The 17,346-nt window shown below is 43.4% G+C and overlaps 3 protein-coding genes across 6 annotated transcripts; all 3 read left to right on the top strand.

The window, feature by feature from the left end:
* Nucleotides 1–664: 664 nt before the first annotated feature.
* nif3l1 (NIF3 NGG1 interacting factor 3-like 1 (S. cerevisiae)) lies at nucleotides 665–4,700 on the top strand. Of its 2 annotated transcripts, none has more exons than XM_018678362.2 (7): nucleotides 665–781; nucleotides 1,685–2,301; nucleotides 2,495–2,648; nucleotides 3,118–3,241; nucleotides 3,418–3,556; nucleotides 4,037–4,120; nucleotides 4,195–4,700. In XM_018678362.2, exons 2-7 carry the CDS (start codon nucleotides 1,695–1,697, stop codon nucleotides 4,377–4,379), a joined length of 1,293 nt encoding a protein of 430 aa, XP_018533878.1. In that variant the 5' UTR covers nucleotides 665–781; nucleotides 1,685–1,694; the 3' UTR covers nucleotides 4,380–4,700. The 2 variants fall into 2 exon arrangements, with proteins under 2 accessions (XP_018533878.1, XP_018533877.1); XM_018678361.2 differs by having other exon boundaries at nucleotides 666–799.
* A 2,413-nt stretch (nucleotides 4,701–7,113) lies between these two features.
* On the top strand, nucleotides 7,114–11,246 carry tbx6 (T-box transcription factor 6). Its single transcript, XM_018678265.2, has 8 exons — nucleotides 7,114–7,529; nucleotides 8,154–8,367; nucleotides 8,528–8,795; nucleotides 8,893–9,036; nucleotides 9,188–9,258; nucleotides 9,344–9,402; nucleotides 9,521–9,827; nucleotides 9,925–11,246. Exons 1-8 carry the CDS (start codon nucleotides 7,460–7,462, stop codon nucleotides 11,204–11,206), a joined length of 2,415 nt encoding a protein of 804 aa, XP_018533781.1. The 5' UTR covers nucleotides 7,114–7,459; the 3' UTR covers nucleotides 11,207–11,246.
* Nucleotides 11,247–12,255: 1,009 nt separating this feature from the next.
* prodh2 (proline dehydrogenase 2) lies at nucleotides 12,256–17,155 on the top strand. Of its 3 annotated transcripts, none has more exons than XM_018678359.2 (11): nucleotides 12,256–12,409; nucleotides 12,854–13,133; nucleotides 13,323–13,513; nucleotides 13,763–13,889; nucleotides 14,321–14,392; nucleotides 14,509–14,589; nucleotides 14,717–14,860; nucleotides 14,953–15,119; nucleotides 15,389–15,499; nucleotides 15,915–16,003; nucleotides 16,539–17,155. In XM_018678359.2, the coding sequence occupies exons 2-11, from the start codon at nucleotides 12,903–12,905 to the stop codon at nucleotides 16,718–16,720; spliced, it is 1,395 nt and encodes a 464-aa protein (XP_018533875.1). In that variant the 5' UTR covers nucleotides 12,256–12,409; nucleotides 12,854–12,902; the 3' UTR covers nucleotides 16,721–17,155. The 3 variants fall into 3 exon arrangements, with proteins under 3 accessions (XP_018533875.1, XP_018533874.1, XP_018533876.1); XM_018678358.2 differs by having other exon boundaries at nucleotides 12,269–12,409; nucleotides 12,688–13,133; XM_018678360.2 differs by having other exon boundaries at nucleotides 12,277–12,409; nucleotides 12,901–13,133.
* Nucleotides 17,156–17,346: the final 191 nt, after the last annotated feature.

The raw sequence follows: 17,346 nt of genomic DNA, 5'->3' as shown, positions 1-17,346 counted from the left end.
ACTGTAATTGTGTGGTCCACTGATTAGAATTTGAATTCAACATTTTATCACATCACAAAAAACAGGATCCTTCAGAGTCACAGCTCTGAGGGTTATAGCTTACATCTATGTTGTCAATGATATATTCTATCTCGATCTCAGCTACATCAAAACAGTGTCCATTTCCCCCACTTTTAGTTTTGAGTTTTCAAACTGACTAAGAATTAAAGATCATTCTGAATATTTGTAGCTTTTCATGTGACAAAGTAAGGAAATAACAGAGAAGCTATTTGGACAAAATACTGGAAATAAACACTGCTATAAAAATGTGGGTACAGTGGATGAGGATATTGGTTGCTATAGTAACCTAAAATCATCACCATAAAAACCAACCTCTCATGTTTTGTATCAAAGCTCTGAAGCTGCATATTATATATTCATATGTGTATGAATTATTCTCTGAAGATTTGGCAGAATTTCATTTTATGTGGACTAATTCTATCATTTTTAAAATTATTTTTAATTTTTATATATATTTTATATTTTTATATTTTTTTTCAAGTACTGCCGATATTTGTCAAAGACAGGAGTGTTTCTGAGGTCTTACCACCGGTGGTAATGCATTAAAACTACATACTTAAAAAACCCTTTTACTCAAAAATTTTTTATAATCGTGTTCGCCGACGTTTCAACTGCCCGATCAAAACATTACTGTCGCAACGGAAGCCGGAAGGGGACATTGTTCTCCAGTAGATACATTGCAGTTTCTCTGTTACTCCGAGAGGAATGTGTTCAGCAGCAGGTTTGTCTTAAGTGCAAGGCAAGCGAAAGTTTGATACGTTTAGTCATGCACGTGTATATATATTGATACTATGTTTTAACTATCGCGGTGTTAATTTAGTGTGTGGCAGTGGCTAATGTTAGCTAACTAGCTAGCCGTGCCGTTAGCAGCATGCTCTCCAGTACTCATAGTTCTATTTGTAGGTCATGTTAGAGGGTTTAAGCACGGCACATTATTTTTTCAGTGCAAGAGTGAACTAAACATTAAGCCCAGAAGCCTAGGCCCAGAAATCTTTACTGTCTGCCTCATTAAATAAGAAAGGGGAAAAAACATTAGAGAGTTCATTGTTGAGTCATTTAAGTTCAACCAGTGTACTTTTGTTGCTGACTGCTCAAACTTGGATGAAGCCCTGGAGGTTTTTCAGACCAGAATGAATGATAGGTGGGGTGGCTGAAAGGGTTCCTGGGTGTCAAAGTTGGTTTTAATGTTCTGCTCATCTGGACAGTGATCAGTAGTTTTTTGGACTGGTTGATAAGCTGCTTTACATCCTCCCAGACCGTACTCTGCAGCTCTGTGACTTCAATAATAGAATAAGCTGTCACAGACTACTTACTATTTTATTATCATATATTAAATGTTTCAGTGAATAAAGGATGGCAACTCAACACCCTGAGGTGACAAAGACTCTTTTCAAATGAAACAGAAGGTGTCCAGTTAATATTGAAATAAAACAGAAAAAGAGAGAAGTAGAGATAATGTTTTAGAAGCTGGAATCAGTTTGCCATTTTGACTGATAAATGATTTTGCCAGTTAAATTATTGTCAGTAATTGTCTGACTAGTTGTTTTATAAATGTATCTAAGACTCAGTAGAATGATGTCCTCTTGATATGTATTAAACAGTACATACTTTTTTATTCACACAGGTCTCCACTGATGTTGACTGGATGCAGAAATCTCTCTTGGACATTTTTATTGCTCACCTACAGAAGACTTTGTACCAGGAACAGCTACATCCCACCCTCTGCTGTCTGCTCTTCTGCCTCAACATCCATCCCTCCATCTCTCCTTCCACCTGCACACAGTCACGGCTTCTTGACGAGCCGACAAACCTCAGTTCCCCTGCACCCATCTGCTCGTTTCTCCTCCACCCGCTCACTCTTTCATTCTACCCACAGTCCTGGCCTGATGGAGCTAAAAGAGGTTCTGCAGGTGATGGAGCAGCTCGCTCCTCTGTCCCTTGCTGAGTCATGGGACAACGTTGGCCTCTTGGTGGAGCCGAGCAAATCTCGGCCTGTTAAAACCGTCCTGCTGACAAATGACCTTACAGATGCCGTCATGGAGGAAGCGGAGACCATAAGTTGTGACCTCATTATCTCGTATCACCCGCCATTGTTTCGGCCAATCAAGCGTCTAGTTCAGAAAGACTGGAAGCAGCGATTGGCCATCCGGGCGGTGGAGGCTGGGATAGCAATCTTCTCCCCTCACACTTCGTGGGATAGTGTTAAAGGAGGAGTAAATGACTGGCTGGTGGGGGGACTCGGTAAGAGGTCATTCTGGATGGAAAATGTGTCACATGTACAGTGTGTATAGTACTTGCATATTTAATGAAAGCACAGGCTAAAATGTTGTGACAAGTGACACTGACCCACTGGTCTCCTATTCTGACCGAGTGTCCTCCACCTCAGCCCCTGAGTGTTTTTTTTCCATCTCTGATGTCTGTCTTTGATCCTCAGGTAGTGGTCAGGTGTCTGTGCTGAGTCAGGCCCACGGTGGTGCCACCCACAGTCACAAACTGGAATTCATGGTCAGGAGCACAGACGAACTAAACGCTGTCATGGAGGAACTGAGGGCTTGCGATGGTGGAACACTTCAGCATTCAGTTAGCAGGTCATGTATATGTTTATACAGACCAATATGTGTATTCAATTTCAATTAATTTCAAGTTTAATGTATGTAACATCACTGCATATTATTTCCTAAACTTAAGTAAGTTTTGATTAGTTTTGATTAGTTCCCTGGCTTTGATTTTCAAGCCACTTAGCACTTCAAGCGGCAGCTTTCACACCTTGGATATCAAAGCTTCCGGCACCTTCTCTACCACAAGCTGGTAGCATGACAAAGTAAAGGCTAAAACCTAAGCATTCTGATTGATCACCTCTTTCCAGCAAGCCTAAATGGTGACAACATACTGAAAAGAACAGACACCAACCATTTATATAAATTAGAACATGGTCAGCGATAAAGTGTAAAGTGTATAGGATTTATAGGTTATAGGTTTAAACATACAAAAAACACCACTGAGGCCTTTTGCACTGGTGAATGATTGTGTGTTTACCCTCATACCCTCATACCTCAGACCTGACAACAGTGGGCTCCATGTCAGTGTAACCTGCAGTGACTCAGCGCTGACCCCCAGTGTCCAAACTCTGTTACGACACGCTGCTCCCAGCCAGTCCCTCAGCATCCTGAAGTTAGAGAAGGTACAGCACATTGTTAATATCACAAGATGAACCAAGGAAGAAACTGAATTCTTTAAGATTTGTCTCTTGCTACCTTGTTACATGTCACAATTACTTATTTTATAATTTACTGATATTCTGTTTCATGCTTAGTAGTAATTTTTTAAATTAAACCTTCCACCTGTCACTTCCTGCAGCCCCCTCTCCCGGGCCATGGCCAAGGGCGACTCAGCGTTTTGGACCAGCCAGTAACCGTGGCAACAGCCATCCAGAAAATGAAGTCCCACCTGGGTTTGAGTCACCTCCGTTTGGCTCTAGGATTGGGGCAGACACTAGGTAATGACCTTGTGTACACAGAGCAGACTATTAACCTGGTGTATAAGTTAATAAAATACATGTAAACAACAATTACAAAAGTTACCAGTTAGTCAGGTGTTGGGCTCAGTAGACATCCTGAATAGTCTGCAAGCAGACAATAGGTTAGCTGATTTCATAAATGAGTACAAATTTTATCAGGAAGGAAATCATTGGTAAATTCCACTATTGTAGAGTTTGGTTGGCATGCAGACCTGCAGACATGTGGGTCAATCCAACAACACATACTACACAATTTGTTCACTGAAAGCATAAATGATCTGCTCAAGCACATCATAAAGAACATGACCAGAAACCTAAAACCTCATATTGAGTCTGAGAGTTGAAATAGATAACAACTACTGCCACGGGTCTGAATGTACCTGCATTCTCTGCAGATTGATAGCTCACATATAGACCAAGCTGTAAATGTGCAGTAAAAGTGAGTCTTATATTTTTCAGAGTCCTCTGTGTGCACTGTGGCTGTGTGTGCTGGATCAGGGGCCTCAGTATTGAATGCGGTCAAAGCAGACCTCTACATCACAGGTAGAGGTTTTTAACAAAAAAATATCACAGTTGTTATGCCTGCAGGTGTTAATACCAGATAATCAATTTTTCAGGTGAGATGTCCCACCACGAAGTCCTGGACGCTGTGGCAAATGGAACCAGTGTCCTCCTCAGCGATCACAGCAACAGTGAGCGGGGTTTTCTGACTGTGTTCAGGGAGAGGCTGGCTGTGCGTCTTCCTGACAGGGTCACCGTGGTGGTGTCAAAGGCTGACAGAGACCCTCTGGAAGTGGTCTAACCAGCATGAGCTCTGTTTGCACTAGACAAGAATCATTAACTTTTGCTGGGTAAATTGCAGAATATCTTTTCTTTATTTTAACAGAGGCAATGTCTGTTGTCTCTGTGAGGGCCAGATACAATGTGTGACATGATTACATAAAAAACTACCTACTTTCCATTCAAGCTCTTTATGTAAAGCTACAGTAGAGCTGTATTTCGGAAAACATCAAACTGTGCCCTCATCTAATGATGCAAAGTGCTTCCTTGGTACATGTTGTATTATCTATCATGTATTTCTGGCAGGGTCTTAATAAAAATGGGATGTGGTTGATCAAAAAAATGGACTGATGCACATAATCTGTAATCTAAATGCATGCGGCTCGCGCACACGCTGGATTTATTCACAAGCAGCACAAAGCGTGTTTCAATCCAGATAATCAGTGACATCAAGTACACCCATTGCTGGTGTGGAGAGAGAATTACAACATCCACACATTTTTCCTAAAAGGGAGGAGTGTTTGCATCGTGTAGACAGTTGGGGTGGGTGGGGGGTTGAGTAATCCTTGTCAGATTAAAAGGCTTGTTGCTTTGTCATAAACATGCTTGAGGAAATCAGACAAACTCCTGTTATGTTGCTTGGTCAAACTGGGGGCAGTTCTGTGCAGAGAATTTAAAGACAAACACTCAGAAATTCTTAATAATAAGCTGACCTTTAGATCTCTGTGACCAAATAAAGCTGAACATCAAACCACTTAGCACATCCATGTCAAAGAGCAGGACCTGTGGTAATACTTAATGCACTGTAAACAGCACACACGCCGGCCCCCCTCCCCCTCCCCCTCCACTCAAGTAATGGTAAAAAAAAAAAAAAAAAAAACACAAAACAAGAAGTAACAGTCCTCATTATCAGGCTGTTACAGAGTCTGGTGGCTGCAGTGCCTGAGACACACCTGTCCGTTCGTAAAAACATTAAGAGACGTCACACGCGCCTTGCTAGCCCCCATCAAGGTAATGACCTTTCTCTCAGCGTGGTGCTCACACCTCCACTTCCCCTCAAGCGCTGCTAGCTTTTATCTCCTCCCCGGCACGCAACACGTACACAGATGGAGAAGGAAAACAACAACTAGAACAACATTTATACTTCACTCCTGCAAAGTGACTCCAGCTGTTACTTTTATACTGGCAGGAATGTCTGTGGGCAGGTTGATTTTGGGTTGTGTTTGTCAGGTTGAGTTTTTCCCTTTTCTAAGTATTGATCTTCAACCACAGACACTGTTTGCGAGGAAATCATCCACACAGAAATAAAGTTTATCCTGTCGCTCACTTAAGTTGCAAAGGCTGTACTCATGATGTAATGGTAATCCTTTGCTAAAGACCCTCTATGGTCTGTTGTCAAGTCCTCCTAAAAGCATCAGATTACCGCTGCCACTTATTGCATATTATTAATAATAAGTCTCACAAGGATTTCTTGTGAATTTCCTTAAATTTCAAGGAATTTAAGTTTATGCAACAAAAGCTGAATGGGACATTTGCTGACAACATCCGGTAAAATATGAAAAAAGAAAGATAACAGAAGCGATACTACTGCAAAAATAGTATAGTATTACTTTGAGTATCTTTCTCTAAAAGTCTTCTCACATTGTGGTATTGCCGCTCATACTAACCACCTAACTGTCTGGTACTATCATCTGAGGTTTGTCTGTGTGGTCTACATTGTTGTGATTTATTTGTGTTTTAACCATAATCCTGTCTGTTCACCAAACGTCCCGCACAGGACAGCAGGATTTGTGTTGAATCGATTCACTCAACAGTTCTAGCGAAAAATGATTTGGGAAATGTTTGGCCAGAATTATCTGTAAAACTGAGCTCATGCTTTTATCCAAACCCACATATAACCTTTTGAGACACTCATGTTTGTGCAGTGGGCAAATTGCAGCCATGGGGCCAAACTGTCTTCCTCTTCCAGCTTCATTCAAGGGCTGACTCCCTGCAGAGAAGGACTAACAGGCAGACTGCTGAGAGGAAGAAACATGTCATCAAGTCATCAAACAGCCACAGGGGGCCTCCCAGTAAACTACTAGATTTATGTGGATGTGTAAGAGCCATTTGAAACTTGAGAAGCATTTACAAGAATTATAACATTCTTTGTCAAGTATCAATGCCACAATGTAAGAACACTCAATCACAAGTCACTACAAAGTACAGAAGTATTAGCAACAAAAAAGTACTGTACGAGGGGGCTTCAAAAAGTTTGTGGAAAATAGTTGGAAAGAAGGGTTTAAGTTATGATGTTTATTTTTGTATTGCAACATGCATTTAAGGGTTCATGTTAGAACATGTTATGGCACGTTAGTACGAGAACGTACAGGTGCATTGAGATCGAAATCCCTGCATATGATTTTTAGCTATGTACTTTTTCCACAAACGTTTTGAAGCCCCCTCGTATATAGTATAATATTTCATTGTTGTTGCTGGTCAAGGTGGTGAAAATTATACCTACTTTATATAGTTTGGATAGTTTAGCTATTTTATGTAAAATGCCAATCGACAGAGTTCATATAACTTTCAATCATTTATCATTACATTTTTTCTGCATATTTATGTGTGTGCACGAGTTGGTTTATATGTGAATTCATATGTAACATCTATGTTTTTCTTCTTTTTTGTTTTTTTACATTTCTTTCAGACACTAAAGTAAACCCCAGATTTTTCTAACCACCTCTCGATATGACCAGTGTTGTTTGTGTTAGGTGAGTAGGGACATAAGGGAAGATGAGGGGACAGGGTGGAGAGACAGGGAGGCAGATGCAGAGCTATGTGAAAATGGGGCCATTTGGCCCTATGTGTGAAGCCCCACACACCTATTTAACAGAGCAGCTCACCACCATGGGCATTTGTAGCAAAGGACGACAGAGGAATAGGAACAAGAAAGAAGTGAAGATTTTAAGAAGAGGTTTCCAGTGAAACAGAAGACTGAGAACACTTTGTTAACTTCAGACAGCTGGAATAACTGCAAAAGAAACAAGGAGAAAGAGGAGTTGGAGAGTGAAATGCTACTTTGCAGCAGGTGAAGAGGACGAGTAAACGCTGACAAGGAGTATGCTGAGTGTAGAGATGTACCCCAGTTTGAGTCTGGGACCACAGCGGATTGGGGACTGCTTTTACAGAGGTGAGGAGGAGAGTGTATGCATTTAAAAAACCTCATTTTATGCTTTTAGACAGTTTGATTAAATCTTGAGTGTTTATCCGGGATTTTAAATTGTGTACCTAAAACATTCTCCTGCATCTGAAGCTAACTCCTATTTAGCAAAGGCAGCGGTTACGATGGGGCATTTATTTGCAGCTCTCAGACTAGGGATGCTCTGATGCTGAGGCCTGCGTTGAAAAGCAGCAGCAAACAACCTTCATATTTTTTTAAAAAATTGGAATATTTAGCCTGCATGGATGAATTCATTAAATTAAAGCCACTAAAACTGAGTTTTTAGCAGTTATAGCCACAAAGGAAAGATTTACACTACTCCATTTTATTTTATTGTGTTTCATAAGTGTTTAAACTTTGATTGTTTTCTTTAAGATTTCAGTCCTGGTTGATTTGACCTAATACTTAAGGTTTAATATGACAACAAACACTCCTTGAGTAGCTACCTTGTCAGAAATACACTGGTGTGTCTGTTTATAGTGCAACAAAACAAACTCAAGTTGTAGGTATGAGTAGACGAGAAAGGCGGACTCCGCCACCAGTGATGAAAACTAAAACTTCTGTTCATGTGAAGTTTTTTCAATGTTTCCTCAGACCGGGACGCTTCTGCCCACATGCCGTTGTTCCCTCCTGCCTGTGATGTTGCAGCTAAAGCGCTGCCCCCAAGGCTGCTGGCCCCTCCCCCAGTTCCCAACGAGCCTGCCACCAAAACCCAGAAAGATGACGTGAGGATGGAGCTGGAGAACGCGTCTTTATGGAAACAGTTCAGCTCAGTGGGCACAGAGATGATCATCACAAAGAAGGGCAGGTGAGAGAATACAGTGGCCACCGACCTTTGACCTCTGACTGCTCTTGCACCTTTGTTTTCATCCTTATTTTTAATTCCCTCATTCTAATAGGACAATGGGCAAACAGGTGACTTTTAAGTGCATGATTTCTAACTTTCTCTACTGTCCTTACTCTCCTAGGCGGATGTTTCCTGGGTTGAGGTTGAAGCTGTCAGGCCTGAATCCATCTCTACGTTACATCCTCCTCCTGGACATCATCCCGGTAGACAACTCCCGCTATCGTTTCCAAGGCAGCGGCTGGCAGGCCGTTGGCGGGGCGGAAGCGAGGCTGCCAGACCGGGTGTTCATCCACCCAGACTCCCCGGCCACAGGTGCTCACTGGCAGAGTCGCACCATCTCGTTTCACTATGCCAAGCTCACCAACAACACTCTGGACTCACAGGGACACGTAAGTACTGCAGACTGACTGACACAGCAGAAAGACAGCACAAAACCTTCTCTGTACACTGTCAGCCAACCTCTTTTTTTTTTTTTTACATCTCCAGATCATCCTGCACTCGCTGCATCGCTACCAGCCCAGAGTTCATGTAATTGAGGCCAGAGACGTGCTGAGGTGGGGCGGAGGGCAGCACTCCTTTGTTTTCCCTGAGACCCAGTTTATCACAGTCACTGCCTACCAGAACAACAAGGTACCACAATACTGCATCTATATACCTGTCACAATGACAATAACAGACTCTGTGAAATGCAAATGCAAAATTAGGAAAATAAGAGCCAAGACCAGAAGTAGAGAGAAGGTAAACCAAACTTAAGATTGTTTTTTTTTGTTGTTGTTTTCAGATCACAGAGCTGAAGATCAACTCCAACCCCTTCGCTAAAGGCTTCAGAGAGGATGGCATGAACAGCAAAAAGTAAATGCCCACACAGAAACACACACATACAGATACATACACTTCATTTAATAGAAAATCTAAACTCCTTCTTTTTTCTCTGCAGACAAAGAGATGCAAGACAGAAGCGCAAAATGTCTGTCTTGACAGAAACCTTGGATATCGGTAAGTGGGATAATAACCAGACTTACACCACTTTAAATCATTCATTTGACCAGTCTTAGTATTGCTGTTTTCCTGGCTGCTCCTGAAACATCTCTGCCTCTCCATCTGTCTCTCTCAGTGAACTGTGATCCATGCGACTCTACTGAGATTTTGTCGCAGCCCACCACCACCACCACCTCCTCCACCTCCACCACCAGCAGCACAGACCTGCAGGCCCTCGCTCTGGCCTCTCTGCCACCACTGCCTGATCCCACCTGTGGGTACAGACCAGAGGAGACCTCCTATCAGGACACACTGGTCCCGGAGCAGCCGCTAGACCTCGGTCACGCGTTCATGGCATCCCAGATGTCTGACATCAGCATCTCCATGGCCAATGGGATGCAGGCCACACCAGGAAGTGAGGTGGCGAACAGTATAATTGAAAGGTGGGTGTGTGTGTATATTTACAAAAGGCAACTAATTGTTCTAGCACAAAAATGAACTGAACTTAATTAGGTTTTTATTTCTTTTTCTCCTCCACAGATCAGACACAATGGGTGAAGCAGCTTACACCTCCACCTTCCCTGCTGCGCGGGCCAACTCCTCCTCTTTCCCCTCGGCTCCTCTTCCTCAGTCATCCCCCTCCTTCTCCTCCCTCCCCGTCCCTGACCCCTCAGATACTTCTGACCCTCAGCCCTCCATCCCCACCATCGACTATCCCTCCATCCTCTCCTCTTCTCCCACGCTCCCCTCCTCTACTACCACCAGCCCCTCTCTGCAGCAGACCTCCTTCACCTTCCCCACTCCGCCTCCTTCCAACTCCTCCTCGCCACAGCCGCTCCTCTCCTCCTCCTCCTCCTCCTCTTCTTCCTCCTCTCCCTCTGCCAATACCTATCACGCCATCCCAGAGATGATCAGCCCCCATGCACCTGCAGATCCCAACTATCCTGCCCCGGCTTCTGCGTGTCAGTCGGGCCTGCAGGACCAGATATCCTCTCATCCTCTGCTCACCCAGCCCAGTCAGGTGCTGCAGGGTGGGCCTGTTACCAGCGGAAATAATTCACCCAGCGATCAAAGCTCAGCAGCATTTATCTACCCAAATATCCTGCCAACAAATCTTGATCCTGCTCCAACTGCTGCTCAGCCTCTCTCCAACCAAAACCAACCACCAGCTCACCCTCTGCCATGCTCCCTCCCCACCCACGGCGCCTCCACATCTTTTTCCTTCCCCTCCGTCCCCCCGCACATGCAAAATCTCTCATTTCCGAATGTGTCCCCCGCCCCTGCCCACCCCGCCCTGCACCTCCCAAATTTGAGCCACCAGGCCCCACCCCCCTCCCTTGCCGCTGCCTTCCCTCCCTCTTCCTTTGCTCATCCGCCCGCCTCCCTTCCTCACCCTCCTTTCCAACCCTCCTCCTGCCTGGGTGTCTCCTCGTCTTTCCAGCAGTCCGTCTCCTCCTCTGCTCCACCGCTCCCGCTGACAGCCCATCCTCAGAACTTGCCCAATCCTTCCGCCGCTTCCTCCTCCTCCTCGTACCCTCCAGTTGAGTTAGGTGCCATCCCTCAGTTCAACCCCCCTGGTCCCTATCGCCCAGAGATGGTACTGCACCACCCATCTCTTCTCCCCCAGCTGGATCCATCTCTTCCCTCCTCCGCACCTCCCCAAGCCCTCTACCCGGCCTTTCCGTCCTACCCTCTCCGACTGTGTCAGGACCCTCACTCATCCCTCTCCATCCCATTCAGGCATCTGTACAGGCAACACCAGCATGGTCATGCCCACCCCCAGGGGTCGTACCTGGACATGAGCACAAGACCTGTGTTTTAATATAAAGCATGTTAATGTTGACTAAATGTTTTGGCCTTATAGCGCTTTTTAGGGGTTTTAGCAATGTGTAGCATTAGTTCAAGCAGTCCAATGTGCTGTGAGTGTGTGTGTGTGTGTCTTACTTACTGAGCTGTTATAGTGATAATGAAATTGATCCAGATTTGTAAATAGCTGCTGAATATTTTTTTTTCAAATATCCATTCCAGTGTGAAAAATAAAAAGTGTATCTTTTCCAGGTTTTTGTTGTTCAATTCTTTTCAATTGAAACATTAAACATAATCAAAATGACTATGTAGACTAGAAATGGAGTTCTCTGTTTTTGCTGAAATCTAGATCTTTGGATCACCTGCAAAAACAAATCACGGTTACCGCTTGTAGTTGTTTGATCCATGCATACTGTGGTAGCACGTTTACCAAAGTATCAACTCAGATCGTTTTGACTGCATTAGATGTTGCTAATTAGATGTTGATGTGATTGCTTGGAGATCCCCAATTCTTTAGTCATGAAGCTGAGAAACAGGTAAACCACTATCAGCATCAGTCATTTTGTGATTAGTATTTTTCATGTCTGATTTGTCAGCAGTGTCAGCACAGCAAAAACTTATGAGTGGCGTTCAAGGACTTTCAGTCTGTCGGGTCAGAGATACATGAGAAGGATGGCAGCAGGCAGCAGTTAATCATTTCCTCATTTGTTATGCATCCACTTTTCTTTCTGGGTCACAGAGGGCTTTTTTTCATTAAGTATTCCTTCATTTAATGATAGTGACAAGCATTCATAAAACCTCATATAAAGACTGTGATGCTTCTGATTGCAATATCCCAGTTTCACCTTTACAAAACTGCAGCTATAAATGCAGGCAGCTGGGAGCTGATGGTTGTATTTAACCCACTTTTGAATCTCTGTGTAGAACTGCTATTTACAGCCATATATCCAATGGCAAAAAATGGGGGGGGGACAACATACAACACTCATCCAGCATGAGCGTTTAATGTCCATTTGGCTGATGTAAAACCGATTGAACACTTGCAGGTTGATGCTAAGGGTCAATTTAATGTTTACTCAGTTTTTCAGGTAGTCACTCATTAACCAGTGGGTAAGGTAAAAGATGATGAATTTCACTGGGTCACCTACAAACCCTAAAACTGCACCTGCTTAGCTTTTCATCATTGTGGTCTTCTAAGTGCTGCTTTCAGGAAGAGTGGGTAAGGTGTTTCTACTAATTTGTTTCTTTTGTAGTTTTATAATCAGTTTCATATGTCTTTGTTACTCTTGTTACTCCTGACACACACCTGATTCAAATTGTCCCAACTCCTAACTTTTACTTACTCATCTCTTTAAGGTTTTTTGTTTTAAACTAGTTTTTCTACATTTGATACAGTCATTGTCTCTGGTCATTGTTGTATAAACTGACAGCACCGTGCAGTGAGGCTGGTAACTGCATAAACACTGCTGCTATTCTCTCCTTCTCCTCTTCCAACAGGTTCTGACATGAGAGGATCAGGTCTTCTTCTTGAGCTGACCACTCAGACACTGATAATGCATCATCTCTGACTCTCTCTGACTCTCTCTCTCTCTCTCTCTCTCTCTCTCTATATATATATATATATATATATATATATATATATACCCTTGATTTATCCAAACAGACTCCACTTGCAAGCTGACATATACAAACACACACTTACTTCTCCAGGGATGATGATGTTCTCTCATTTGCGGCCCTCACTTCCTCACCTCTTGTCGCTGAGGCTGATGGGTACTGCGGCAGCCAGGACGGTGGCTGCCAGGCAGTCGGACCTCCTCTCAGCGACTCTGGCCTTTGAGGATCCCAGTGCCTTCAGGGTGAAGAGTTGGGGCGAGCTGCTCCGTGCTCTGGGCATCTTCCGCCTCTGCTCCTTCCCTGTGCTGGTTAACAACTGTGGGAAGGTGAGACACGACATTGTCATTCATGGTCATTTTGTGTTTATAACTGATTCCTTATTCTGATAGTTGATAGTTGAATGACGAACACTTGGTCTGAATTCAGTGATGCACAAAATGAAGCAGGATTGTGGATAAGGAAACCATTTGGCAAAGTTTATTCTTGTTTTTCATCTTTCATTCTTCCACTTTCAGCTAATGTCCATAGCTCGCACTCTCCTGGGGAGGAGGGGGTTTTCCTTGTTGCTGCGGCCCACTGTGTATGCACAGTTTGTGGCTGGAGAGAATGAGAGGGAGATCTCGCAGTCCATGGAGAAGATGAGCTTGCTGGGTCTGAGGCCCATGCTGGCAGTACCGATCGAGGAGGATCTTGGAGAAAGCACTGGGTATGGCTCTGTATTCATAACTCGCGCACAGTTCAGACTCCTTTTCATCAGGTGGATCAGTTTTAAATGAAGGGGAGGAATAAATATTTGTTTTATTTATCCCTAATTCATCCCTCCAACTTGACTTTTATTTGTAATTTATGCATTTTACCATACTGTATCCCAGCTCCACAGAAAACACACACATTTCTGCCTAGTACACACTCCATCCATCTCTACTCTGCTGTTGTTACCGTTTATCATCTCCAGAGAGAAGAGATATGATGACAACATGGAGGCCATGCTGGAATGCGTGCGAATGTCCCACAGCAACGCCTGGAGCAAAGACCCGATGATGCAGCTGAAGATCACAGCCCTGCTCAGCCCAGAGCTGTGTGTAAGGCAAATGTTTTCCAGCTCAGAGTCACCACTCGTATTTACTGTAAATAAGATAATAGAAGACATTTTAAATACCTTTCAGATGCTGTTTCTTTCCATTTTTCAATATAGGGGTCTTTTAGATTTGATTTTATGGGATACCAATGACATTTATTGGTAATAATATTTGGGTTATAAGGGAAAAAAATTGTGAAATTTCCAGTTTTCTGAGGCCATATGAGAACCCCGACACCCTGTGTGGTGGACCTGAGTCAAACAGTACCTGAGTGTACTTCAAATACATGGGAAAAAAGATAAGAATTCACATTTGAGTGTTCACAGTTGTTTGTGGGTTGTTTTTGAACGCCTCCCCCCGTATTTCCCAGCATCTACTCTCTTTTTACATTGTGTATTTCCTTTCATTGACGAGTCTGTCCTGCTTATATCAAGGTGAAACTCACAACCATCATTGCACAACAGCCATATGACCTGAACCTCCTTGTGAAAGCCATGGATGGAGAGGTACGTCCACATTCCACCAACATAACTTAGCATGTTAAATGTCCTCCTTAAACACTGATGGGGGTGAGTCTGACATTAAATGACCTTCGGACTTTGCCTGAAACTGCCTCTTTCAGCCAATCAGCTTCCCTGGTTTGGATGAAAATGAAGTTGCCCACCTCCTCTGTGGTCTGCAGAGACTCAACAAAATAGCAGAGGTACAGATTTGATGGCTTATGGTAAATTTGTATGATTGTGAATAATTCAATTGTTATTTTGCATCATCACTCTTTCATATTTGCTCCTGGAATTCACTGCTTTGTATCTGCTATCTGTCTTTTTTAGGCTAGTGTAAACAAAGTCAGAGTCCTGGTTGATGCAGAGTACACCTACATGAACCCTGCCCTGTCTCTTGTCACCATGGCGATGATGAAGAAGTTTAACAAAGATGGCGCCTGGATTTGGAACACATACCAGTGTTACCTGAAGGCAAACATCTTAATTTCTCTTACGAATTTGACAAATATCAAAAACATTTCTAAAAAGGAGACATTATCAAACACTCCACCTGTGTCCTTCAGGAGTCCAGGTCCCTCTTGTTAGAAGCTCTGCGTCTGTCCAAGAGCGAGGGTTTCTGTCTGGGGGTCAAGCTGGTGCGAGGAGCCTACATGGACAAAGAGAGGAAGCTGGCAGAGAAAGAGGGTCGTCTGGACCCCATCCACTGGTGTTGGGAGGACACAAATGACAGGTGGATAGGAAGCAGAGGCCATTAGTTACAACCAGACAAATGCAGTGATTCCCAGACAAAACTTAAACTGTCTAGAACAGTCTGGGCTCAGTCGGTCTTACCAATGTACATGGATCTACACTTCAAACATTTTTATCTGGTTAAAGCCAATTCAAATGCATTACTTACTAATGAAGGCCTGTTGCACTTGGTAAATTTGACCCTGTTAAAAATATACACACACACACAATTTCTTATGGTGAACTTTCCCTTTACCTGTGTATGTGCAGTTACAATGGCTCCCTGGATGTGATGCTGGAAGTCATATCCCAGAAACCTGAGTGCTACAGGATCATAATCGCCACTCACAACGAGGAGTCAGTGAGAAAAGCTGCCAAACGGTCAGACCACGTGAAGTGAAACTCACATTTTTTGAATAATTTAGAGTCCCGGAAAAGTGAAAATTGTCAGTAATTTACAGGAAAACAAGCAAAAGATTAAATTAGATAGAAACACCTTTTTTGTGGCATAAATTTGTTTGTTTTTTCTACTCAACCTGTTTTAGACATAAAAGTTGGTTTACAGGTGTTGAGGAGTACTATTACATATAAGACAAGTTGTATAAAGCTCTTTGTGGCTCTAGAGGGAACTGCACCAAATCTGAATAAAGGCTACAAGTTTGAGAATGAAAGAAATCTGAAAATGTGGAGTTACAAAGAAGTGCTATGGAGTGACCCTTACTGAGGGTCTCGAAGCCCAGGTTGGACACCACTGCTGTATACTGTATAATGCATCCTTTGTGTGTATCATGCTCAGGATGGAAGAGCTGGGGATAGACAAAGATGGAGGCTCAGTGTGTTTCGGACAACTGCTGGGCATGTGCGATCACGTCTCCCTCACACTGGGTGAGTTGTGCCTCAGTTGGCGTTCTGCATAAGGTCCTGCAGCCTGACATGACACACACGGCTGTTGTAGTAGTTCTGACCACCCAGCCTCTCTTTGTTTAAGATTCATGTGTTTGTAGGCCCATTATATTAAGAGCTAGGGAACAGAAATCCACTTTGATGAGTTCCCTCAGTAGCCCATGTCATATTAAGCACATATAGAGCTGGGCAACATCTTTTTCAGGCTCCCGTCACGGGGCCTTGAGAGAGCCCACTTGTAGAACTGGGGAACATAGGACCCATTGTCTTGTTCCCATTATGTTCCATATAAATCTAGGGAACATAGGACCCTGGAAGCTTGAATGACTCCCTTCATTTGACCCCAAAATTAGTTCTGGTTTTTGGGGTATATGTGGGAGGGAAATACTCTCCACACATGGGCAGTGATGACACAGCAGGCACTAAGTCACATGCTGTCTCAAACTAAACAGTAACGAGTGTGCACAAAGTTCACTTGATCTTTGGCATCATTATGTCTCTCTCCTCTTTGCTCCAGCTAAGGAGGGTTATGCCGTGTACAAGTCGGTGCCGTATGGCTCAGTGGACGACACACTCCCCTACCTGGTGCGTCGGGCTCAGGAGAACCGCACCGTGTTGCAGGGAATCCGCAAAGAGAGGGATTTACTGAGACAAGAGCTCAGCCGGAGACTCCGCCGGAGTCTGGGGGGAGGCACCTAAGAGGTCACCAGCACAAAGGGAAAACAGGATGAGGCACTGGTGTCACAGAGTGTAAACTCTGCTGCTGAACACACTCATGCTAATGTTCCCAATTAGGAAATGTACAGAATGATGAAGCCACCTGGGAACAAAGTAAAAGTTCAAGTCCATGTAAACTAGCACATCTCTACCCAAGTTGCTCATATGAAAGCTGTAGCCCACTGTAAACTGAGCTGAAGTAAACGTAGATCAAGCATGAAACTTACAACAGGTAATAGTTTTGATCTAAATAACAATGTGAAACTGAACAAAGATTTGATGACGACTAAGTACAACCATATATGCTTTATGTTTGATGGACAAGTTGTAAAGTGATGCATTTCAAAAACGTGTAATTTCTGCTGTACATTAAAAACTGTCAGTATCTGTTTTACAATAATAAGCTATTAAGACGTATGCAATACTTACTTTCCTTTTTGCCTGCCCTGCACATTTGATTACTTATCCATGTAGTAAGAAACACATTATCAGACAACAAAAGCTATGTTTGACTGTGTTGCAAATTAAACTTACTAGAGCTAATTAGTAACAGAATAGGAGCACAGTGAGACAGACACTAGTGTCTGACTGATCTGACCTATTTGCTG

Source organism: Lates calcarifer, linkage group LG23 (genome assembly GCF_001640805.2).
Source record: "Lates calcarifer isolate ASB-BC8 linkage group LG23, TLL_Latcal_v3, whole genome shotgun sequence".
NCBI classification, from domain to species: Eukaryota; Metazoa; Chordata; class Actinopteri; family Centropomidae; genus Lates; species Lates calcarifer.
The sequence above is the reverse complement of the archived record's forward strand: the minus strand, read 5'-3'. Positions and strand labels throughout refer to the sequence as shown.

Coding starts and splice junctions, on each gene's coding strand:
- nif3l1 (XM_018678362.2), top strand. CDS start 1,695: ATGTTGACTGGATGCAGAAATCTCTCTTGGACATTTTTATTGCTCACC. Junction 2,302..2,494: donor CTGGCTGGTGGGGGGACTCG/GTAAGAGGTCAT, acceptor TTTGATCCTCAG/GTAGTGGTCAGGTGTCTGTG. Junction 4,121..4,194: donor AGCAGACCTCTACATCACAG/GTAGAGGTTTTT, acceptor TCAATTTTTCAG/GTGAGATGTCCCACCACGAA.
- tbx6 (XM_018678265.2), top strand. CDS start 7,460: ATGCTGAGTGTAGAGATGTACCCCAGTTTGAGTCTGGGACCACAGCGG. Junction 8,368..8,527: donor ATCATCACAAAGAAGGGCAG/GTGAGAGAATAC, acceptor TTACTCTCCTAG/GCGGATGTTTCCTGGGTTGA. Junction 9,259..9,343: donor GATGGCATGAACAGCAAAAA/GTAAATGCCCAC, acceptor TTTTCTCTGCAG/ACAAAGAGATGCAAGACAGA.
- prodh2 (XM_018678359.2), top strand. CDS start 12,903: ATGATGATGTTCTCTCATTTGCGGCCCTCACTTCCTCACCTCTTGTCG. Junction 13,134..13,322: donor TGGTTAACAACTGTGGGAAG/GTGAGACACGAC, acceptor TTCCACTTTCAG/CTAATGTCCATAGCTCGCAC. Junction 13,890..14,320: donor TGCTCAGCCCAGAGCTGTGT/GTAAGGCAAATG, acceptor GCTTATATCAAG/GTGAAACTCACAACCATCAT.